At 41.5% G+C, this 25,518-nt stretch overlaps 1 protein-coding gene across 3 annotated transcripts in view; it reads right to left on the bottom strand.

The window, feature by feature from the left end:
* Positions 1-25,518, bottom strand: part of FGF13 (fibroblast growth factor 13) — a 314,636-nt gene that overhangs the window by 40,421 nt on the left and 248,697 nt on the right. For all 3 annotated transcript variants that reach the window (XM_030575875.1, XM_030575877.1, XM_030575876.1), the window contains one exon: positions 25,312-25,415. In XM_030575875.1, coding sequence (XP_030431735.1) covers positions 25,312-25,415 — 104 coding nt within the window. The remainder of the gene's footprint in view (positions 1-25,311; positions 25,416-25,518) is intronic.

The raw sequence follows: 25,518 nt of genomic DNA, 5'->3' as shown, positions 1-25,518 counted from the left end.
GGGGAATGGTTTATTTCCCTTTGTTTTGAGACCCAAGGGGCTTTGGATCTTGGGGTCCCCAGGGAAGGGTTTAGGGGCCAGAAAGTGCCCCAAAACACTATAGTTTTTGGGTGGTGGCAGCTCTACCATTTCTAAACTAGTAATTAAGCTTAGGGAGTTCATGCAGGTACCCCATCTTTTGGACGCTCAGGTTCAGAGTGGGGGTTCATACCTTGACAGGCATATAAACATTTCCTTGTAACCCATCATTTAAATACAGGGAATTAATATACACAGGGCTGCCAGGCTATAATTCTAACACTTCTAGTTGTTCCAAAGAAAAGGAAGTCTTAAGTTGCTTCTATTTAACGTCTAGAGGCAATTTAGTTCTCCTGGAAAATGAGGAAGCAAGAACCCTGACTTAAGCCAAGCAACTGGTACCCAAACTTCCCAACAAAGCCATGCCCATGCACCTCGTTCTGGTTTAATCACGGTCACGCTAATTTACCCACTGAATTACTACAAAAGATCAAATTCATTCATTCATTCGCAGAAATATGATGGTCACAAAGCAAAACTTGAAAGCCAGGCTAAAAGCTGGAATGGTAATTTAAATCCGATGTGATGGCAATCTTTATTTCAATGCAGATGAGCTTACTAAAGAGCAGGATATACACACTGACAAAAAATGAACAAGGTGGAATTTACAGAGAACAAAATAGGTTTTTAAATTAAACTAGCAAATCACTGTTATTAAATTACTGCCTTCTTCAGCTAATGCTGAGCTGATTTAATTTTCTCCATTATATGCTCAATTAACACCATGAGACTAAATGTAGTATTGTGTTGAATACTGTGGATATCTAAGTCTAGGATCAGTCTCAGAGAACGGCTGAACAACATTTCAATTTAATCCTAATATTTAAACCACAGGAAGACCATGATCTTATAGAAGCATTCATTAAATCAGCGTTTCAGATAAATGAGTTTCAGGTTCTGTGCCAATTTCAGAAACAGGGAACAAAATAACATTCCAATTCTGGACAATCAGGATTTATAAAAGCTATGTCTGTCTATCTGTATATAAAAAACACAGATTCAAGAGAACAGAGCATATGGAGAAAAGTACTTTTCGGTATCCAAACAACAGTAATTAACGCCCACATAGTGAAGAGCCATATTGAATATACAGCCTCATACACAGATATATTTTGGTGTATTAGACTAGGTTTGTTCAGATAACAGAACATTCTTGACTCTGAAAGCAACACTAAATAATGTTTTCACCTCTCTTAGCCAGAAAGCTGAGAAGGTAAGTGGCTTCTGGCCAACTCCACCCACGTGCAGTGGAGTGCTAGAAAGCAGGCCAGAGGAGTAGTGACCCATGCACCATGTGACAGAAGTGGGAGGATTATTTGCACCATTTATGCTAGTGACCTCTGTGATCCTATACACATTGAGAGTGATATGATGCAGATCGACACAGCGGCTACCTTTGCTGGAAGGTGTTGGCATGCACAAGCACCGTTATGTGGATGTTACAGACATGCTGGAGAGGATCCCACAGTGATAAATGTGCCAGACAAGGCCTTCGAGTGACTTGACAGTTTTCACCGACCTGCATTGTATCATCCCAGAGACAGGGCCCTGGGATCTGCGAATACAGGGATGTGGCAGCCATGCTTCCTCTGACAGGAGCTGTGGAGTTAAAGGGCTTGGCTTCACAGCAACCATTCCTTTGAGTTAGTACACACGAGCTCAGAGTACGAGCAACCACACTGGGCAGGAGCACTAAGGCTATACAGAGTGATCGAACCAGCCCCGATGAGCAGTTGTACCTGGAGCTGCTGCATCCCCATGGCATTACCAGCATGCACTCGAGTTTCAACCTATACCTGCCCAGCAGGACAGCTAGCTCTAGTTTAAAGCACCACTTAACTTGAGCTAAAGATTTTTGTATGTGGTTTCGGACTTGATTAAATAAACAAGACAGGCAGACAAAAGATGGAAGAAATGAAGTATCATCACCACCCCCGCTTTAGAGATGAGGAACTGGGGCACAAAGAGATCATGAGTCAAGTTTTCAGAAGTACCTATGTGACTTAGGAGCCTAAATCCCATTGACTTCCAATGGGGCATTAGATACAATTTTCAAAATTGCTTACAGGCCAGATTTTAAAAGGTATTTAGACACCTAACGTTGCAGACAGGTGCCTAGTGGGATTTTCAAAAGCATCTAGGAAGGTTAGACTCCAAATTTATATTGAAATCAACTGAAGTTAGGTGTTTGGACAATCCCACTAGGCAATCATCAGCATCTTTAGGCATCTAAATACTTGACCCAATGGGGTTTAGGAGCCTAAGTCCCATTTTCAAAAGTGAGGTAGACACAGTCACAGATCCTTAAAGGTATTTAGGCAAAACTCAAATTATAGCTCAGGCAAACACTGCAGTGAGGATGAGCCTGGAGTGGCAGCTATTCCAGCCCATGGGCTGCGTAGTGACTGCAGAGAGGCTCTTTTGCAAGGCTCGGGCCTGCCCACTCACTGCTCCTACGCGACGCCCAGCCTGCATCTGGAGGAGCATAGCATAGTAGCAGGAGATGGAATGGCAGGAAGCCGTGTTTCAGGTGATATCGGATTCCAAAAGCATCTCTGAAGAGTCCAGCTGCAGACACCAGACACAGGAGACGTGCCAAGAAACACATTAAATACGACATAGGCAAGCCACATTCCCAAGTCACCTGATAAAGGTCCAGAGAACTGGAATGCGCAGTATCTACAGGGAGAGTCGCTTTCCCCATTGTTGACACAACTAGATGCAACAGCAAAGAAGTCAACAGAATGGCCATTTAGGTCATTTAATTGCATGGTCTGTGAGAGGGTGGACATGTGAAATGTCATCTAGTGGGCAAACAGCAAAACACAAACAAGAACACATGATGGGCTCTAGCAAACGCTGTGTGTTCGAGACACTGGGCATCTGCCAGCCTGCGCGCAGGGAGATTCAGCCCATTCCCTACACTCCTTGGATATTTCCCCCACAGCACGTGGGGAGCCTCCACCATTCCTGAACACCCAGCTGCCCACTTAGGGTTGCCTGCAGCACAGGTTCAGTCAGGGCTCCTTGGGCTGCTCCCACAATCTAGAGCACCTGTGCAGTGCAGACAAAACTGGGCTCAATGTGGAGAAAAGTCCATGAGTATGAAAAGCCTGGGTGGAGTGAGCAGGGAGGATTTCTGTGCTGGAGCTGCTGCGTATCTGCTTGGCACAGTGTCCCAGCTAAACCAGTATCTAATTAACTTGCAACACAGCCACACGGACTACGCTGGCAGCCAAAGTGCCAACTAATATTCCAGCCTGCTCGTGTTTAATTGATTGGTCTGGATGCGGATCTGTGAAAGAGAGCCGAGATAGCAGGCCCCAGAATCCAAGGAGACTGCTACTGTGCTTGCTAGCTCAGTTCAACTTCAGAAATAACAATACAAGCCAAGCAGTGGCTGAGGGAAGGGATGCGTCATGATATTCAACACAGCAGAAACAAACTGTACTATTTCCCTGCACGATTTGGGGACGTATTTTATATTAAGTTTCTATTTATAAATAGTTTTTGAAGTGATTATTAGTAGATGTTATACACATCTTACAGACAAAATATGTATTCTAGATGGAGATAAGCATCGGTAAAAGGTATTATAGGAAATTGTAAGTCATGGTTATAAACAATTTATTGACCGGTTGGACTCTATAGCAATCTATGTTAATCAAATGATTAACCATCTATTGAAATACCTACTAACCAACAGGAGCAGTTCAAAATAGCCACTCTTTTTGTGGGGATTTTTTAAATTGTTTAGTTAAAAAAATTTCACAAATATTTTATTTTTTTTCAACCAAAAAAAAACCCAAAAAATATTTTTAGTTTGAAAATAAAATTGAAAAAATTAAACCAAAAGAACTTTTTTTTTTTTTTTTTTACAAAAAATGGAAAAAAAAATTCTCCATTGAAAAATTATAAAATGTTGACCAAAATGAAAGTTTTGCCTGAAAAAAAAAATTAAGCTTTGATTGTAAAACCATTGTTTATTCAAAAATGTTTAGACAAAAAATTTCAACCAGCTCTGCTAATTATTTAGTAGCCCTTTATAAATGGAGCATGAGGGCATGGATCAGCCTTCACATCCCACTCCCCTCAGTACCCAGCGGGGGCTGGGGAAGCTAATGATCCAGCAGCTGACCAAATTCAGTGGTGAATCCTAGTCATGTGCCATCTGAACAGAAGAAGAATGGAACCTTAAAATAAAGTGTCACTCAACTTTGCTATCACATCATATAGCCTTGTAGCACCCAGTATACTTACGTTGGAAAAATAGTTTCCATGATAACCTACTGATTTCACACCCCCGTAACATTCTGAAACATTCTCCATCAGGACTGGTGTTTTTCATGAGTGATGTCAGCCTCAATGTAAATTTTTTCCAGAAAATTTCAGTTGTGGGAGTAGAAATATATGCCTCCCCCTACCCCTCATGCTATTTAGATGGCTACAGCAAAAATGAAACTGGTGCCCTCAGGGAGGATTAGCATCTTCACTTGGCTTTGGGGGGAATACATTAAAGCTAAATACAGTTATAAATGAATGAAAACATCTGTTAGCATGCTCCATGACACCTGGTAAGGTCTTAAAGGAGACTGATCTTTCTAACCTAATCTATTTAGCAAGGGCCCAATCACCACAATAGCTAGGTGCTGTCATTGTGGCATCTAGGTGCTATTGAAGCAGCATCAAACCCTTTGTGACATCCCAGTGTTCCCAGGGCTTCTGCTCACCCTGAGAAGATGGCCAGGCTAGGATGGGGTTTTTTGTTCTCAGGCTATTGCAGAACAATATGCATGAGGGGACAGTGTAGAATTCCCAGTGAAACACACACAGTAAAATCCCCAATAAACACCAGCCTACATTATCTGTTTCTTTTATCAGGGCAATGGAAACCCAACTGAGCATACTACACCGTCTTCCTCTGGGGCCTTCCACTGTTGTTTTGCTGCTATACTCCTGTGCAGTTATGCCAGTAGCTCTTGTTTAACCTCCAGGGTTTGCTTTGAAACATGAATGCTGCTTCACAAGCGTCATTTTAAATAATTCTGTAAATAAATAAGTAAAGAATATTCTTGCTCCAGTGGTCTGTTTTGGCTCAGAAGTACAAACTCCCAGCTGTCTAAATCCCCAGGATGTATCCACAGCAAGCACAATGTGCTTGATGGATGCGCAGAGGTCTTATGCAGTGCTATTGCACAAAACTTCCTGGCTTACCTGGCAGAGCCTTAGACTGTCACCGCCTCGGGAGTCTATAGTGGGATGCAGATAGCTCAGTCAAAAAGCTGAATGCTAGCTGCTAACAAAACATTAGTGACAGCTCAAATGCAATCAGTATTTGCTGTAATGCTTAAAAGCATTTTGTAAATGCCCTATTTTTTATATTTCTAGTACTTGAACCAATCTTGGTGGCTTTACTTTTTTTTTTAAAAAGCAGATACCCTTGCCATTGTGGTACCAATCTCTCACATGCAGAGTGAACAAATCTTTGTTAGGCAAGTAGCTGAATGATCTGCTCAAATTACATTAGAATGCGGATCACAGGAAATACACAGACAAAGGGGAAAATATATTCTCTGGCTAGGAAATGACTGAATGTTCTCAGCCAAGGAAGAGGGAAGATGGGACATGTATAGCACTATAGAAATGATTATTGTTAATCATTAAATTTGCATTTACCTGGCTCACCTACACATATAACTCTGTCACAGGGGTCTATACTGAGTCCACAAACGTTCCCCCCATAATTAACCCCTTCTTCTTTTTCCTAGCTAAGGTAAAGCCTGTACTATCTATTAGGGGTAATACCACCTCACAAATGCTAGGCTGACAAGTGGGTACTGTATCTATGATACACACACCACTCTTTTTTTTTTTCCATTTCCATTTCTCCTTTCCTGTGGTCCTTCTTTCAGTATCTCTTTGTTTTCTCCCTGCTCCATTTTCCACCCCCGGTTTCTTTCCAATGGATTTTCCCCTAGCTTATTTTTTCAGTCCCTTTAAGCCAAAAGACAAACCCAATAATGTCCAGTGATCAAGTCAGACTTTCAAATCCTGTGTGTGTTTTCACAGAAGGCTTGCGTACTTTCAGAATCAGGCAGCAGCCGGTCACCCCTGCATGAAATTATTTCCACACTCATTTTGGAATGAGCAGGTCAACATGTAAAGGAAATATTTCCTTTATCACTCAGATGATCATGTTCGATCTCATCCAGAGGAAGGCTTTGCAAAGGCAACTCGAGAACTTCCTTTCACCTGTGAGACAAAGACTATTATTTCCAGGAGGTAACCCTCACTCTCCTCCAGGATGCTAATTTAAACAGAGGCTGTATAACTGGGTGCACTATTGTGATCTGCTAAGAATCATTATGGCTGACCCCACATTGTACTTCCTACCTCTGGTAATTTTCAGTTACCCATAATACAAGAGGTTGGAGTTAATCGTGGCATCTTACCACCTTCCCTCCAAATCTGTAAATGGCTTTCTACTTTGTAATACATCTCTATTTTCTGGGGTGGGGGAAGTTTATAAAAGAAAACCTCTTCCGCCTCAGGAAACTCTTTCAACATTGATGGAGGAGGAACTGGCTTTCAACTCATTAATTCTATTTTGAAATGTACAAGGTACCTTGTTATTTTTATACTACACTGCCTCTACTAGGGTGTGATCCAAAGTACACAGAAATCAATGGGTGTCTTTTCATTGGCTCAGGCCCTTTATGATTCTGGGGGTAAAAATGGGAGGAGATGTAGCAAAGAGGAAGGATACAGTGAAAATTAAAAACAGAATGGAGACAGAGACTGAAACAGAAGTGGATGTGGAGGGGGGGTGGGAAGAAACTGAAACAATGGCAGAGGAGACAGACGAGCATCCACAAGAAGGTCGGGGGAGGAGAGTGGAAGAGACAGATGTGTGAAACTCAGAGATGGTGAGACAGAAAGAGACAAAACAAAACGAGGATTCAGTTGAAGGACAAAAGAGGGGAGTAGAAGGGGAGACACAGAGAGGTAAGAGAACATCAAATACAATCTGTGGTCCCAATCCTGACTTCACTGGGACTCCATGCAGGCTCAGGGCTCACTTGTGGATTCTCTTTACAGGATCAGGACCTAACCCTGTAGCCATGTACTCAGGCAACACTCCCAGGGATCTTGGAAAGGGTGTGTTTAGAGTGAGACAAACAAACAGAACAGGGAAGGAAACTGGCAGACAGAAACAAAGAGGAAGCTGTGCATTCTAAGGGCCTTAGGAGTTATTAATTTAACCCCTGATCCTGCAAAGAGAACATGACGGTCAGATCCCAGCACACACATGGAGTCTCACTGAAGTCAATGCATGGTTCTCTGTGTAGGATAAGAGCATTAGCTTTCCAATTCACCTTCAATGTCACTTGTAAAACACTTTAGTTTCTTCCTCCAGACTTAACCTCAGAATCCCTTCCCCCTCCAATCTCTTCTTTGAAATGGTTTTCGTCTCTCTCCTGAGTTAATAAGAAACAATATCTACATTACTCATCTAGAATAAGTGCCCTTCTTCAAAGCAGTTTCCAGATGCCATGTGCAAACAGTAGCAGATCGAGATTCCCTCTTTAAATCTCACTTGTCTGTAGCTGAGTACAGCTCTTGGGAACCATTTCAAAGGCTGAAGTGTCAGCAACAGAAAGAAAAGTGGTGTGTGGGTGTGAAGTTATTAAATGCAAACCTGTCACTCTCCTTTCATTTACTATCCTGAATATGCATACATGCAAAAATGTAGGGCTTATGAAAGTTTGCACTTGGAGCAGAAAACACCAAGAAAAAAAATTAAGAAGAGACCGACAAAGAGACTAGATCCAGATATTTAAGTGAAAATATCCTTTCAGCGGCTCTCTTCTTTTACACCAATAACTCAGTCGTAGCCACTGCCTTTGATCGGACCATGTTTTATCATCCCAGAAAAGGGCACTAGGTCAGTTCAGATTAACACGTTACACTTGCGTTGCTCACTAACCACTGACCGTCTAAACTGAGGGTTGGGAACTCATTGGCTACAACTGGGATAAGGTTAGCTGGAGAAAGCAACTGCGGGAAATGGTGAAGGTTATGTCTGACCCTTTGACTGAAGGGGGGCTGCCTGTTTTTTTGTTATTCAGGCAGAGAACCTGAGGCTCTCGTTGGATCCCAGATTGCTATAGGGTACCCGAATAGTAGCAGTGGTGAGGAATACTTTATTCTCATCTGCATTCAGCAAGAAGATTGCAAGTGTTTACCTCACTGTGGTATCCCCCACATTCATCCGTGGCTTTGACTCCCCCAGTTAGAGAACTTGACTGCTACAGCTGTGTTCCAACACCTGCCTTTCCAGATGCAGTTCCAGGATGCTGGTTTTGACCAATCAGATCCTAAATGCTTTGGGTACTGGTTACCTGATAGATCACCACGCCCATCACGTCATTCCATGATAGCTGAGGTCAGCAGAGTCACTAAAGCTCAGACCCCTAGATGGAGTGAAAAGTAAGAGGGTGCCTTCATGGGATGCCCTTGGTTTTGAAACATGCTTCCCCCATTTTCTTGATTGCATTTGTTAGACTTTGAAGAGTGCCTTGAAGTCAGTCTCCCCTCCCAGGCTTTTTCTGAGCAGACAGGTGTTGACTGCATGTGTGGCAAAATGTGGGAGAGCAGAGGAAGGTGCAGAATTCTAGTTGGAGGACTGGGTTGGGGGAGTTTTTATTATGGACATGTGCCTACTGGGCAGTAGAAGACTGTTCTCAATAAATTATATTCATGCTTTTAGACCAACGAAAATACATTCCAAATTGTTCTGAAGCAATAATGTCATAACCATATCCCCCCAAATATATGTACCAAGCAAATTGTCAGATATTTTCTTCTATCTCATATTTAAATGATGAAAGGATTTTTCAGATAAAATTTTAAGTATAATGCATTAAGCTACATGAGGGGGATGAATGTTAATTAGAACGTCTCTCCTTGTACAAAGTAGCAAGGATGCTTTTAGTGATCCTACAGTAGGTAAAAAAGCAAAACATTTAAACTATTTATACAGACACACACATTTCTAGGTCCCGCTCCTGGAAATAGAAGCCCAATACATAGACACAGAGAGCATTGTAAATTCAAGAAACTTTCAATGTATTTTTTATGACTCTCAGCCCCTTTCTGCTTTGTAAATCCATTCATCAGACTATGTTAAAGAAGCAACAAAAGAAATCAGGAAGGCTAGAGAGGAAAGGATGTATTTGCTTATTTCTCAAATAACAGGCATCAATCAGCCTCTTCTTCCACACATCTCGTCTCCTCGTGAGCAATAAATTCCCTTACAAAAACTTGAGCAGTAAAAACACCTTTTCACAAACCAAGAGATGGGCCATAGAACTACAGTGTTTGCATCCAAACTTTCTCAAAGTCTGATTGTTCTTAGTGGCCATATTGGGGGGCTGGCGTGGACCCATGGCAGGGATGGGGTGAGAGCAATGTTTGAATCCAGGTCTGAGTTTTCCCAGAGTTCTGGGTTTATTCAGATCTGGAGTTTTGGTTAGGGGTCATTTCTGCCCAAAACTCAAAATATCTCACTTCTGTAAATAGGCACCATATCACAAACAGATCAGGATGGCTGGTGCACAAGGAAAAAAAATCATAAAGGCACCAAGGGTCAAACTCTCCTCTTGGTTATTCTTCTGCAATCCGATTGCAGTCACAGGAGTTGCAGATGAGTAAGAGAGGACAGAATTTGGCCCCAGGCCTGAATAGTACAAGCAGAAGCCAAAATGTACAGTCCTTGCTCACTCAAAGCTTCCTCTTCAGACAGTGAGAGTCTCATTTGGTTAAGAACTGAGTAAAGATGGTAGGATTCGGCCCTATTGTATCATATTATCACCAGAAAACTTGGTCTAATGATTTCTGTACTTAACTTTACCAACAATGCTTTGCTGAGTAACAAAAAAAGAATATAGATTGGATAATTACTATCTGAAAAAGCAAAGACACTAACTACCACAACACGGCAAACAATTATCCACATTAAATCCAAATTGTTTCAGAAGAGAAACAACAAATGTTTAGAAGACTTCTGCACAACCTAACAAAGAAAACAACCTAACGAAGAAAAGCCTAGTATTAAATGAGGAAAAAATTACTCATCTGCCCTTATTGTCATTCTCACGATTATAAAATTACCGGCTGTAAGTATGGATGGGTTTGACTTTTGGGTCATTACCAGCTGAGTGGCTGAAGGTTCACCAGATGATTCACCGCAAGCACAGACATGCTACAGAGTCAGTTGGAAACCCCAATAGAATCTTTTTTTGAATGCAGAGATATATGCCTGCTCCTCTCAACTTTGCTTCCATTATTTGCAAGCCTCAACATGCCCAATGTCAACATTTTTCATTGCATTCGAGTAGCAAGTTAAGTCAACCACCCTTTTTGGTGACTAATTTTTAGGGCTGAATAAGGGCCACCAGAGCATTTAGAGTGTACATGTAGGGTAGCACCTCCAGTGGATTCACTGGGGATAAGGCTTCCTGCTGCCTTTGGATGGAGATCAGGCACATTTGGCAGAAGCACTTGCTTTTAGAGGTGTAACCATTGCTTCCTCTGTGCTGCTCTCCTGGCATCCTCCAGACGAGCAGGACCACATGGTCAATCCATGGGCTGAGGAGTGAGGAATCCTCCCACCAGGATGCAGAGTGATCTAGTTTTAGGTAGCCCGTGGGAAGCCTCCAGATTCTTGAGCAGGCAGAGAAAGGTTGAGATGTGAGGTGGGTTGACCAGAGCACTGAAAGCCAGTGCTCATCCTCTCCATTGGCTAATTCTTCATGGATTCATTGTGTGAAAGGCCAGAAAGGACCATTAGATCACCTACTCTGACCTCCTGTATATCACAGGCCATTATATTTTGCCCAGTTGCCCCTGTGCTGAGCCTAATAACTTGTGTTTGGCTAAAGCACATCTTCCAGAAAGGCATCCAGTCTTGATCTGAAGACATCAAGAGAGAGAGAATCCACAATTTCTCCCCTTGATAGTTCGTTCCAGTGGTTAATCACTGTTTAAAAAAAAAAAAAAAAAAACAACCCTCATGCCTAATTTCTAATATGAATTTGTCCGGCTTCAGCTTCCAGGCATTGGTTCTTGTTATGCCTTTTCCACCAGATTAAAGAGCCCTTTAGTACCCAGTGTTTTCTCCCCACAAAGAAATTTATACACTATAATCAAGTCACCTCTTAATCTTCTGTTTTGATACACTAAACAGACTAATCTCTAAGTCTCTCCCTGAAAGGCCTTTTTTCCAGCCCCCAAATAATTTTTATGGCTCTTTTCTGCACCCTTTCTGATTTTTCAACATATTTTATGGAATGTGAACACCAGAACTGGACACTGTATTCCTGTATAGGTCTCAGCAATGCTGTACACAGAGGTAAAATCACCTCTGTGCTCTTACTCACTACTCCTGTTAACACATCCAAGGCTCACATTAGCCTGTTTTGTCACAGTATTGCACTGGGTGTTCCTGATGAGTTGCTTGTCCACTGACCTTTAAACCCTGTTCAGACTCTCTGCACATCAGGACACAATCTCTCATTTGGCTGTATTAAAATGCATTTGGTTTGAATGGGCCCAGATTACCAAGTAATCCAGATTGCTCTGTGGGACTGTCCTGTCCTGTGCCAATCTGTGTCAGCCACAAATTTGTATCAGCAGTGACTTTATATTTACCTCCAGACCACTGACAAGTGTTGAAGGGTGTCAGACCTTGTACTGAATGCTGTGGAAGCTAGGGTGACCAGATGTCCTGATTTTATAGGGACAGTCCTGATATTTGGGGAATTTTTTTATATGCGCTTCTATTACCATCCACCCCCGTCCCATTATTCACAATTCCTATCTGGTCACCCTAGTGGAAGCGCACTAAGATTCAGGCCCGGATCCTGCAACTGACTGTGCAGTGGACCCGTGTGCTTGTGTAGACTTCGGGGGAGTCTGCCCGTGTGCAGAAAGTTGCAAGATCAGGGCTTTAGTGTTGGGTGTAGTTCAAAGCATTAGTGGCAGTCTTTACAGTCTTGCCTGGTCCAGAAATGTACTTAGAGAAGAGAGCTTTCTTTCCTTACATCCTACCGTAACAGCACAGATCTCCTGGGGTATGATTGCTCTTGGGACTCAAAGCTCTGCTTTCCCCTCTTTGAAATGGACTCCCCCTGAGCCAGAGTTTGCCAAGCTTCATATCACATTGCAAGGTTCTTCTGTTCAGCACTTCATCAAGCATTAGTTTGTGTTTGCTTCCTATTCTTTTATTTCTGTCTTCATCCAGGCTCAAGGGATGATGTAGGATCATAGGACAGGTTCATCTATGAGTTAGCACTGAGCTCTGCAGCTCTTCAAAATTATTGCTCAGTGTTCCGGGACTTTTCTTACAGGCACTCTAAAATAATTAAATGAGACACACACTACTAGTAACTCTCAGCAAAGAAATATCAGTATCAGCTTGCGTCTCAGTTCGAAGTAATTAACTAATGTGCTAGAAATTAACAATTTGTATAGAATACTTTCAGGTGTTCAGAGTTATAGCTGCAAGAATCTTCATCTCAAGAACAAGTTTCTGGAAGTATGTAGTCAACATGGCTGCAAATGGAGCAAGATTCCAGTCCCTCAGTTTAGTATATATTGAAATTATTTAATACAGAGAAGGCTTAAGTATAATTTAAAGCCAAGATTTTCAAAACTGGATACATAAAATGAGTTTCCTAAGTCAATATTTAAGTGCACAAACCTATTTAAATAGTTAACCTGAGTTTCAGAAGTGCTCAGACCCCAGTAAAGCTGCTGCATGCTCAGCATATTCGATAATCAGGTCTCTGATTTTGGTTACCTACACAAGGATTTAGCAGCCCAACTTTAAGCACCCAGTTTTGAAAATCTTAGCCTATTTCTGTACAAATGAGATAACAGATTCAGCATCCTACTCTGAGTAATCTTCCTACAGTAAAATGGAATCAGCTGAATTGATCTGATTGCATTCAGAGGAATAACCAGCATCATAAAATGGTTTGGGTCAGAAGGGACTTGAAGAGGGTCTAGTTCCTGCAGCATTAATTTAATTATTCCTAAACTGAATTATTCCTAAACCATCCCTGGTAGATATGTACTAAGTACACTCTTAAATAGCTAGCTACAAGCTCCATTGGTGCCTTCTCCCGTTGCCTGACTATTCTTCTATAGGCCAAAATCTGTTCAGATTTACATCCAACTAAAATCTGTACATTTAACCTAATTTTCCCCCACCAAATTCTATTCTAGGCCTTCAAAACATGGAAGGTGGGTAGAATTTAACACCATCACCCACAAGGGAAGTAGCAACACATAGTATGTATCCAGTCTTTGCTTGTCCGTCACAACCAAAAGTCATTGCCTTCTAGAGAAAGGTGCTAGGGAATAATAAACTGTGCTAAGTGGTAGAGTTTATCAGAGCATTCTTGCTACTCGGATTGCATTGCACAGACAGCATGTTGCTAGTTTAACCCATAGTCTTGAATACCAGAGCTTTGCCTGCAACTGAGAAACTAGAAGTCCTCCAAAAGCGCAATTGTCAAAAACTACAACTCTCTCGAAGAAAGAATTTCCCATGAAATACATAACATCTTGCACAGTGCTGTTTGCACTGAACTACTTCATAGGAAAGCACGAGCATTGCTAGCTACTGTATAATTCAAAATGAATCCTGTGCATTAAATTCTAGAGATTGCATAATTATTTAAGCAAATAAATGTGCATCTATAAATGCTGACCTACGGGCACTGAAAATTGCATACTGATGTACAAATCATCTACAACTCTGTCTTAGTTCCATCACCAAAAGGTGATGATAATACACCCTTTGCCTCAACATCTCTCTTGCTTGTCTATTTAGACTGTAAACTATCTAGAGCAGAGACTGCTCTTTTGACTATGCTGTCTGATACTACGTTTGCATAGCATCTTGCACAACGCGACCCCAATCTCAATTCCGATCATGAGACAACACACAAATAATGAATAACAATAACAAAAAGGATGACATATCTTGGAGAAACGAGGATACTCAAATTCATGAAATGACGTATGCCAAGTATACATCAGCTAACACAAACCTATATTTTATAAAGTGACTTAAACGTAAACAAACACATGCATATACATGGGTGCTGTCCAGCCAAATAAATGACCGAGATTCTTGCTGCAATACCTCCTTCTCCTGGCCCTCTCTCAAACAACCACATCTCTTGGCAATAATAATCAATTAACAAGAATGGCTGCCATTTTTAATGAAGAGGAATTCACTATTCAAAATGGTGCCATCCCAGAATTTAAGATGAACACAAATGAGAAAGCCCTGTTGCTATTGCAACAATCCATTAGAAGCTACTAAATCCAATGCCTTCATCACTAAAAGCGGAGACCTCTACTGCTTAAGCTAAACGAGCAACTCCATCAGCTGATAGCAACAGTAGTCTCTTATCCTTTTGTGGACCACCGCTCCCTGACCCAGTGTTTGATCCTATTGCATAAACTCTAATTTTTAAAAAAGGACAATTGATTCTTTACAGTGTCCCAAAAGACAAAACTCAAACAACAGAAACTTTTCATGAACATCAGATAAACTGAATCTGAACTTCATTCTAAGGGGAAGGGTGTGTGTGCATGTGAGGAAATGAAACTCTTTAAAACTTGTTTGCATAATCCATTTCATACAACTGCATTTGATGAAAGCTGATATTAATGTCTTCAGTTGTTAATAGGCAAGAAAAAATACAATGCACATTCATGTACACACATTCACCTGTAATAATATGACCCATTTTAGTGTATTTTCATAGGGTACGTCTAGACTACCCACCGTATCGGCGGGTAGCGATCAATTTCTCAGGGATCAATATATTGCGTCTCATCTAGACGCGATATATCAATCCCCGAAAGCGCTCCCGTCGACTCCGGAACTCCACCAGGACGAATGGCGGTAGCGGAGTTGACAGGAGGAGCCATGGATGTCGATCCTGCGCTGTGAGGATGAGAGGTAAATTGATCTAAGATACTTCGACTTCAGCTACCCTATTCATGTAGCTGAAGTTGCATATCTTAGATTGATCCTCCCCCTCCCCCAGTGTTGACCAGCCCATAGGAACAGGCTGCTTCAGGTAGTTAAGCCATAGACTGAGCGTCCCTCAAATGGACTAGCAATGTGGTTCACACATTAATGTACTAGAATAAGACATGATTTTCATCAAGATACTTGGTTGTCATGACAAAGCTTGCATTTGAACTAGTAAATGTTGCATTTGAACTAGTAAATGTTGCTTTTGTTATGTGGCTTTGGAACGTCTGCCTCTTATTTTTGTAAGCAGTTTGCCTAACTCTGCTACCCTAACATTTTAATATGGGATGAACCTGCAATTGCTTTCAGTATTGTTTTGCCTTCTGCCATCAACAGCACGTTACATGCAAGTAAATGAGTGTTTTCTTTGCAGTGTTGTTGTAGCCGTATTGATCTCAGGATATCAGAGAGACAAGGTGGGTGAGGTAATATCTTTTATAGGACCAGCGTCCACTGGTGAGAGAGACCAGCTTTCGAGCTCTCACAGAACTCTTCTTCAGGTCTGGGAAGGATACTCAGAGCGTCACAAACCTTCCTTTTTCCTACAACTGCGGCGGTATTAAATGCCCACTTCACCTTGAATGGGCTCTTACAATATGCTAACTCCTTATGCTAAATGATCTGTTCCATCTTGTATTTAGCTGTGACGCTCTGAGTACCTTTCCCAGACCTGGATAACAGCTCTATGTAGCTTGAAAGCTTGTCTTTTTCACCAACAGAAGTTGATCCAATAAAATATATTATCTTAATCCCCTTGTCTATCTAATGAGTGTTTCTCCCACACTTCCACTGTATAGGTCGTCTGTGATGGCTGGACCTTTTGCTGTAACCCTGACAATCATGTCCCTTTGAAGCAACAGTCCCATTTATTTCAGTAGGAGCAGGATTGGCCCAAATTTTAAATCTAAGCCCGGATCCCACAATCAGATCTGTGTGGAGAGATATCTGCACGTGTGTGGATCCAGCTAAAGGATTGAGGACTTATATAATTTATTTCTAGCTTAGGTTTCAGCTGCGGCTTCTGCTTTATTGCTAAATTGTGTTTGGTTTATAATTACCCCACACAATTCACCAACACACCTAGTTGTGCGTTTTGTCCACCTGCTCCATCCGGTCTGTCCTTTAGATGGTGAGCTCTCTCTAGCAGGGTCTTTTTTGTTACAAGTTTACACACATTTAGCACAAAAGGGGCTGCAAGCCTGGACTAAGGTTCTTAGGGGCTATTCTAATATAAGTAGGGATTAAGTCTCATTTATATTGTTATGGCCAGGTAAAGAAGCATTAAATGAACGTAATTGGAATTTACATCCACTGTGGGTCCCCATGGCAGTTGAGAGGGAGTTTCATGTAAATAAGAATCAGGCCTGCAGTGTTTTAGTTTTGCAAATGATTTAACAAAATACATTCAGTTTTTTGCCTTTTAGTGGCATAGAGACGTGGTCTACTGAACTTTTGGTAGCCCAACAGGATTGGGCCTTTTAAAATTGGTCTTTTGTAATGTCCCTGGTTTTAGATTTTTGGTTTTGAAAACGTAGAATGGTGTGAGGCTGTTCCAGAGATCGTTTGATCCATGGTGTCGGACATGACTGCACAGGGGGAGTTTCTGAATTTACAAGTAGCTTGATTGTGATAGTATTTTTATGTTACATAACATTTTTTCAGGCACTCTAAAGAGGGTCTAAGCATGGTAGAGGGTCTGATATTGGAGGAAAAATTCATAGCGTTAGATGACTGTGATGTTTCGATGCAGTCTGATACAGGCTTCCGGGTTTGAGTTAGTAACACAGATTATGGTTATGCACTTTCTGCTGTCATTTTTTATTCTTGTGTATTAAACTGATTTTAGTAAATGACTCAACCCGTGATCATTTCAATGTAGTTTTTAAAGGAACTGCAGATTCTATTAGCAGCCATCTAGAGTTAGGATAAAGTGAATTTGTTGCAGCTGTAATTTGCAAAAACATAATACAGGGAGCTTGATTTTTTTTTCAAACTAGTCTTGATCACTCAATACTCCAACTGAAGGTAACAGGGGAGGAAAATCAGATCATGGATATCTAATGACTTGCACTAGTGCCAACAGGTGTTCTTTAAGTGACTTGGCCATCATACAGGAACCTTTCTCAGTGGAAGTCTCCATGTGTGCACAAAAGATCAAACACCTACTTCTCTGTCGCTCACATATCACTCTTCAAAAGTCTGTTTTAATAGAAACGTGTGATGTATTAATGCATGGTGGCTGGGAGAATCAGATCAGATGTGTTGGCAAGAGTGCAGCCCCACCCCGTTCTTCATCAGGGGAGTGGATTTATTTCAGTCACTTTGGTTTTGGACTAGCAGTTCCCTCCCTTTCAGAATATTACCTCATTTTCTTCTATTCATTGAGCTTCATAGGTCTCCCAAATGCTTGGTAAATTTTCTAATTTATTAAGATAACGTGGAGACATTATATTGAAAATTAATGGTTGTTGATGATTTCTGTCCAAATCTTCTTCCTCACATAAATAATTTTTGCTATAGCAAATGGCCAATGGGACTACTTCCTTAGGTAAGGATTACTTCATGAGTGAGCTTTGCAGGATCCAGTCCTAAAACTCAAATATTATAGGGTGGGATATATACAACAAAGGGATATGTTCAATTACTATCCTCAGATATGTTTGGCACACCACTAGAGTTATACATTTGAAGGGAAAAATCTCTTCTCTTGGAAATGTGTCTGTTTCACTTACTGGAATTTCTTTGTCTCTGTCCTTTTTCAGATCATTCACTTATTTACTTTGAGCTTTGTGTGCCTTCTGTTAGTGTTAATATGGCTCGGATGGCAGCAGATGCCCCCCTAGGACAGGAGGGTATGAATCCAAGTCTTCATTAGGTTTAGGCATACTGGTTTGAATTAATAAGAACTGATGTGAACCTTCACCCCAAACTTGAATTAAAATCTTTAAAACCTTTCTGGCAAGTCAATAGAATGAACATTTAAGAAAAAGTGGTTTTAGTTTTGATTTGCCACTGTATTCACTGGCTCCATCTGGGACAAGAAATCTAAGTGCTGAAATATGGTAGGCTTTTCCAACCTCACTTGAGACTAAGTAATGGAAGGCTTAAAGGAAGCCTGTTTTGTTTTGTTTTTTGGGGTTTTTTTTTCGAGATTTCTCGCCCAGTTTGAAAGACTCATTAGATAGCTCAGATATGGTTTGGATAAACTTAACTGCTTTAGGGAGCTGATTCGAATCAAACTCACAAAGTCTTTGAAGTTCAGCCATCACTACTTTGCGTAGTATCTGGGCTCACACTGACTGGTGACACTACACAGCAATTCTAGTGGTTTTGCACAGTCAGAAGTGCCAACCCTCTTTGCTTTGGGAGTGAAGTCTGAGGGCCTGAATTGGCTCCCACTTTGGTATTAATCAGGAATATCTCCATGGAGTCAATGGAGTTACACCAGAATCAGTAAGAGGAGAACCAGCCTTCTAAAGCACAGCCCGTTTATTGCTACTCACCTGCAACTCTATTTCTCCCTGGTTTTTAGATCAACAGACCTGTACTCCACCAATTATTGAGCCTGGTTTGCTTAGTTACCCACTGGATTGAGACTAGGCAGAAGAACTCAACTTTCACTGCACTTTAGATAAAATTGCAGAAATGAGAAGGCAGGGGACTTTCGAGGAAAGCAGCAGTATAGCACTGTAGCCTCCACAGAGCATACAAAATTGAAAGTCTCATATGTTTGTTTACTTACGTAAGCCATCTGCTCTGCTAGAAAAAAAAGCTGTTATGCTACTATTATAGCCACAGGTAGAGTAAACTCACTGACCTGTTCTAAATTTTGGATTCTTTAATTAATCCTAAATTGATTAGTGAAAGAAAGTGCAAAAGAAAAAGTGTTTGTCTTAGTAAAAAATTTACTGGAAAAACTAATCTTCTCCCTTCGTCTGATCCTGTCTTCTTCCAGTGATTTTCTTCTCTACTCTGCTCCAAATGTCTCTCTCTCACTCTTATTTGTTTACTTTAAAGAAGTTAGTTACTGACTCAAAGTTGCAAGAGGTTGTTTTAAATGTACCACCCAACAATCTCTTTCTGGTGGATTCTTTTCCAAATTTCGCTCCAGTAACACAGTACTGAGCCAGTCTTACTTTCTATAACTCATGAATGGTCCCTCGATTTCTGTGAACAAATGTCACTTTAAGAGGATGGTATTCACACATTCTGTGACTGAAGCAGCTGTAAGGTGCTTAACTTCTGCAGGACCCACTCTGTAGCCAAGAGTTTATTACACAGCCATTTTCTCATCATGCCCGGTAACACTGACTTCTAGTCCAAGAGCCTGATCCTCCAAGGCTCTCAGGATGTGCATCTCCCAGTGGCTGTAGTATGAGATAGGGTGCTCAGCCGCACCTCGCTAGATTTGAGAGGTGGCTGAGGAAAGCAGCGAAGCGCCAGGAGTTTCAGTTTACAGAGATTCCTCGTGATTCTTCCAGTGAAGGGCAGGACCTCCACTCTACCATCCCTCCCCCTCCTCTCCATAGAAATAGTAGGGCATCGGTCTCCCCAAATCTACAGACTCCTTGAATCCCCCAAAGGCAAGTAGTTGATAAGCAGAAGCCTCCCACCTCTCTCACCTCCTGGCACCCATTCACAGCACCTCTCACTAAGGAAGCATGCTGCTGGGGACTGCTCCACTCCAGGGAGCATCCTACCTCATGGAGGTGGGGACCACACAATATATGGCAGGCTCTGGACCAGATGGCCCATTCCTCCTGAGCAGTGCAGCAACAAGGGGGAGGGAGAGACAAAGGGGGAGGGGACAAAGGCAACTGTAAAGCACTTTTGTGCCTTCCACATTCTTGGTCCAGCCCCTGGAATAAGTTAGAGCAGCCTCAGGACTCTGAGCATCTTGAGCTGCTGGAAAGCATGTGTCTGTCCAGGCTGGTTTTGTGCCAGCTTAGGAGCCTCCTTATGTTGGGCTAATTCCCCAGCGGCCATTTCTACTTCCATTATGGCTCCCTTTCACCATTGGATTGACACGAAGGGGCTGGGTCTCTGCACCTGGCAGCAAAGTGGCACAGCTCTGTCCCTGCGGTTAGAATCCAGTCAAGTGCAAGACCTGCACCAGACAATTAACTCCAAAGAGACTAAATTGTGGTTAGCACTAGGAAGCTGACAGGTGAGCAGTGCTGCCAGACCATTTGAATCTATAACAGCAGTAATAGCTGTAAGGAAGTCACATATTTCTCTAGCTAAGAATTAGGTATTATGAAAAGGAAATTTCACTGCTGCAGTCTCGAAGAAGCTATCTTTTAGGAGGCGTTACTGTGTCACAGCCTATTCTGTACTTGAGGATTATTGGTGGAACATGATTTATATTGACATTCAAATTTAACGAGATGAAGGTTTTGATTGTTTCTTATATCTCTAGGTTCATATTATATCCCTGAGGTGGAAAAATGCTCTTTGCAAGAAATTCGTTATGTGCAAATGTATCTTTTCTCCAGTACATTAAAACCAATTAAAAAAATCATTTTAAGAATGTAATCACATTTCATTTCTGTTGGCCATAATCAACATGAATGCATTAGCAGCAAAGAATCCTGTGGCACCTTATAGACTAACAGATGTTTTGGAGCATGAGCTTTCGTGGGCAAATACCTACTTCATCAGATGCATGTAGTGGAAATTTCCGGGGGCAGGTGTGTGTGTGTGTATGTGTATATATATATATATATATGCAGGCAAGCTAGAGATAACGAGGTTAGTTCAATCAGGGAGGATGAGGCCCTGTTCTAGCAGTTGAGGTGTGAAAACCAAGGAAGGAGAAACTGGTTTTCTTAGTTGGCAAGCCAACCGTTAGTCTATAAGGTGCCACAGGACTCTTTGCTGCTTTTACAGATCCAGACTAACACGGCTACCCCCCGATACTCGACATGAATGCATTAGATCATATTTACTTGCTGTGCAGTTACCATACCTATGTGTATGATGATCTATGTAAAATATGTAGGATACAGTAGATAGATGCTATGTACAGGTAAATTCTACATAAAATGGTGCACTATGAGTTATTTCAAAGTGTTTCTATTAAATGCATTAAAAGAAACTCATGCTAATTCTCCCTTAAGGATGTGCTGTTATATCAAATAGTCAGGAAATGCTGAAGTTAAACACCTTACAGCAGGAATGTTACCTCAATTGTACATCCTGGTACACCTAACAAAACAAACATGAAGAATACTACATTAACCCATCACCTACCCACACCCTACAACCATCCTGCAAGGTGCTGAGCCTTCCATTCCCAGGAGACACAGTGACGGTTGAGGGCACCAAATATCTCAAAGTAGGTGATAAGGAGCCCATGACGTGTACAGCCTAGGTTGCTTCAAGCCTTTTTACGGGAAAGGCTCACACTTAATGAGCTGCCCACACCTGGGTATGGTCCCTCCTAGCTCTGCATGGCTGGAATTTTTTAAAAGGCAGGATTGTGCACGCTGTGGAGTAGCTTGAGTTCCAGCAGGAATTCTGGCAGAGCCCTGCATCAAACCCATGGCTGGCACTGAAAACATGGGCCCCTACGAGCAAGAACCACTTACTTGGGTTACATATGGAAATGAATGTGTTCACACAGCCGTTATGAGGAAAAGACACGGTTGTCCACAAAACTGCAATATACTTTAGAGAATGTGAAATAAAGACTCTAGCAAACAATAGTCACCTGATATTTAAATTCACAAGCTCCAAGCTCATAACATACTGCAACTTATGTTAAAATGATTGAGAGGTAGACTGCAGGTTTCTCTATATTGTCAACGCAGCAGCATTCTCCTACAAATCACAGGAACATGAAAAACCCCAGACTTGGATTTTGGCTGACGATTCTGCTACTTGGAATGAGAAGGAAACCTGCATTTTACTGTCCTCCCTGAAATGGCTTTTAAAACACTGGTGTCATGGCTCAGTGAAAATCCTTGACTGCTGGATTATCATTTTGAATTTGGAGTGCTGTGGTGGTGGGGAGGGAATAATGTTTTCAGTGTTCCTGCACTACGGTGCACTCTTTGAGCTGAGCAAACATATGCCTCTCCTTTTATGAGCCTCGTTCAGCTGCTGCTTTGTGCTGCTGGGAGCCATCTCAGCTCAGCCCCAGTCACTTTCAGAGGGCAGAGGAAAACCCCACGACTCAACTTCTGACAAATGCATACCTGAAAGTATTTTTAACCCTTTCATTCAAGAAGACAAAAGCATGCAAGGAATCCACAGGGCAAAGAGGCTCGAAGAACTGAAGTTTGGCACATGCTGTGGTCAGTCACAGTAAAATAAAATAAAATAAAAATCAAAAACTGCTACTGCACAAAAAAAGCTGGGCTTGATTCACCAGGCAGTTAGTCCAGGATTATAATGGCCTAAGGCCACTGAAATCAAATTATACTAGCAGAAAATTGGTGTAACACAAGGTGAATCAAGCCCACTGCTTTTATCTTCCACTGGCACATGAGTATCAGCTCGGAGGGAGGCCATTACAGCTTCAAATACCTTTTGATAAGATCTCTCAAAATAAAATCTTAAGGATATGATCATCCTTGGAGATGCACTCACACCACTGCCATTGACTTCAACGGGAAACCAGAGAGAGAACAGGGATTTGAAACCCAGCATTTTTGTGTCATACGGCAATAAAATTTCTCTCCAGTGTGAATTAATAGATGTGGTGGAATAAGGACAGGATGAAGGGTGATACCACAAATGCACCATGTAAAATACTGTGATGGTTTCCTTTTGTATTTATCATTTCAGTCTCACCTACAGCATCTGCACACACATATATATACATATATATATATTTAACCAACTATCATTCTTTTTAGCTGAGTCAATCTCTTGTCCCTGAGGAGCTTTTATAATTACATTAGAGGCGTCTTTTTTGCTGTAACTTACAGACGTGACAAACGATCTTGAAAAGTCTGACACTCAACCATGGATATCTGCTACCTACAGACTTATCATACACGGTAGATTCCCTCATGGTGCAAATCTGCCTCAGTCATGATTTCAGATCAGTGGCTCAGAAGGAAACAATTCTCTTGTCTCAATTAAAGATCATAGTCCTAAACCCTCATCAGACTGAAAGCTAGACCCAGTAATTGCTACACAACAGACCAGAGATGGAGCTAAACAAACCATCCAACTGGAACAAGAAATAAACTTCTCATTAACTGGTTAATGGCAGAAAAGTATTTTCTTGAAATGCAAAATATTCAGAGAAAATCAAGTCAGCTTGATTGCCACGGAACTCCTCAGTACAGAACAGACCACACAGAATTGAAACACAACAGGAAGAGAATTTCAGCCAACAGCTGAAAAGAAACCAAAGTTTGAGTCAGCTTTGATAGTGGTTAGCAAGGTATTGGCCTCGGAGACTCAGGACTCCTGGCTTCTAGACCCAAATGTCAGAGTGCCCCTGTGTGACCTTGGGAAAAGCACTTTACCTTGCTGAGTCTTACTTTATCCCTTTATAAAACATTTATGATGTTTACCTGCCTCTCAGTGGGGTAAAAATTAATTGGCCTGATCCAACACCCATAGAAGTAAATGGTAGTCTTTCCATTGACTTCCATTTAATGGGCTTTGGATTAGGCCCAATGTTTGTAAAGTGCTTTGTACATTGCAGCTGAAAGGTACTCTACAGTGCCAAACCTGGCAAATCAATTATTACTAACAATTCTCCACAGAGGGCAGTGCCAGGTCTGATGAACTGGCAGGGCAAGTTAACAGGCCGTTTGTTTAGTCTATGGACTACTGCTTTCCAAACCAGTCTGCAAACCTTGGCAATACTGTTTAAAGCATAGTTCTGCAAGTTGTGAGTGCCTGTCTGAGGTTGTTTCAATCCCAGTAGAGCTAGAAAGAGATGATCATGACCTAGGCCACCATCTTCTCTTTCAATATTAAATGACACCATCAATGCTAATGTCATTTCTCTCTAAACACGGTGTATCTATATAGTTACAGGTAGCTATAATGAGAAGTAATTAGGGAACAGAAAACACACTTTTATTTCCCCCCAATGTGTTTGCTTTGGGAATTCAACAGTGCTTTGGGGCAGGCCCTCAGCTGGTATAAATCAATGCAGCTCTTTTGAACTCAGTTGAGCTGTGTCCTGAGAACCCAGCCCAGAGGAGAGAGTCATTTTCACAGCTTCCCATGTAGTCAGTTGGTCTGTCCCTTGCTGAAAGGAACACTGCAAACAACACGGGAGCAGAAAACCACTGAAAATAACATGGAGGAACTGCAATTCTGGGCAGCCTTTTTTCAGGTCAAGCAAGGAGGCCCCTGACTTCCTCCCGTCTGCTCTAGGACTATATGGATGGGAACATGATTAAACCCTTGTCTTTTCTTTCAAGAAAAGAAAGTTCCAAACATTTAAAATAAAAATCAGAAATGAAAGCAGATACATTAAGAACGAGTGCGGAAATTCTCAGTGGAAAAATATAGCAGTGTTAAATGGCTGTTAGACATCTAAGACTTCATATTTTAAAATGTGCATTCATGGCATAATAATACTACCAGCAAGAAGGGGGGCGGGCCCAATTGGGATTCAAATATAAGAAAATATTGCTTCCAATAATCTAACAGATGGGGTCTTTGGTATAACAACTAATGAGAGAATACAATAATGACATGGGCTAATTTTACAATGGTATGAGCCCTTCTGACCACCAATACATTTCAGGCCTGTCTCTAGTCGTGATGTCCACCCTTAACAGACTTGTTCAGACTCTCACCATACATGAGACAAGGGGTAAAGTGACATCTCACAGCAAACATAAAGGAAATGTTTGGTTTACTCACACACACAAAGCAATAGTTTAAAGTGATCTCCACAGCTGTATTTTCTTACAAGGTGGAGGGTGAGGTTGGGATGATCACTTTTTTCTTATAAAAGACACAGAGATTTTATTCCAGACACTGCTTTGCATTCATTGCAGAAAAGTGTAATGCTCTAAATCCAAGACATCACCTGTGTATTACATTTCAAATCACGCGAATGTTCCCATCGATATGGATTAGAATCGGGGTCACAACTTTAAATCAGAAAAAAAATGAAACTGGTTACTTACTGATGTGTATAGGTATCCTTCACTGTTCATTGCCAAATACAATTTTGTTTGAACCCCTTGAATAGCCACCACTCGTAAGCCCACGGGTATGAGGTTAAACAAAGCTAGGAGAGAAAAGGATATAAATAGCAAAGTTAATCTTTTCAAATAATTATATGAGATAGATGAGTAATGTAGAATCATTACAACTATTCACAGTGGCTCTGG

Source organism: Gopherus evgoodei, chromosome 9 (genome assembly GCF_007399415.2).
Source record: "Gopherus evgoodei ecotype Sinaloan lineage chromosome 9, rGopEvg1_v1.p, whole genome shotgun sequence".
In the NCBI taxonomy this organism is placed as follows: Eukaryota; Metazoa; Chordata; order Testudines; family Testudinidae; genus Gopherus; species Gopherus evgoodei.
The sequence above is the reverse complement of the archived record's forward strand: the minus strand, read 5'-3'. Positions and strand labels throughout refer to the sequence as shown.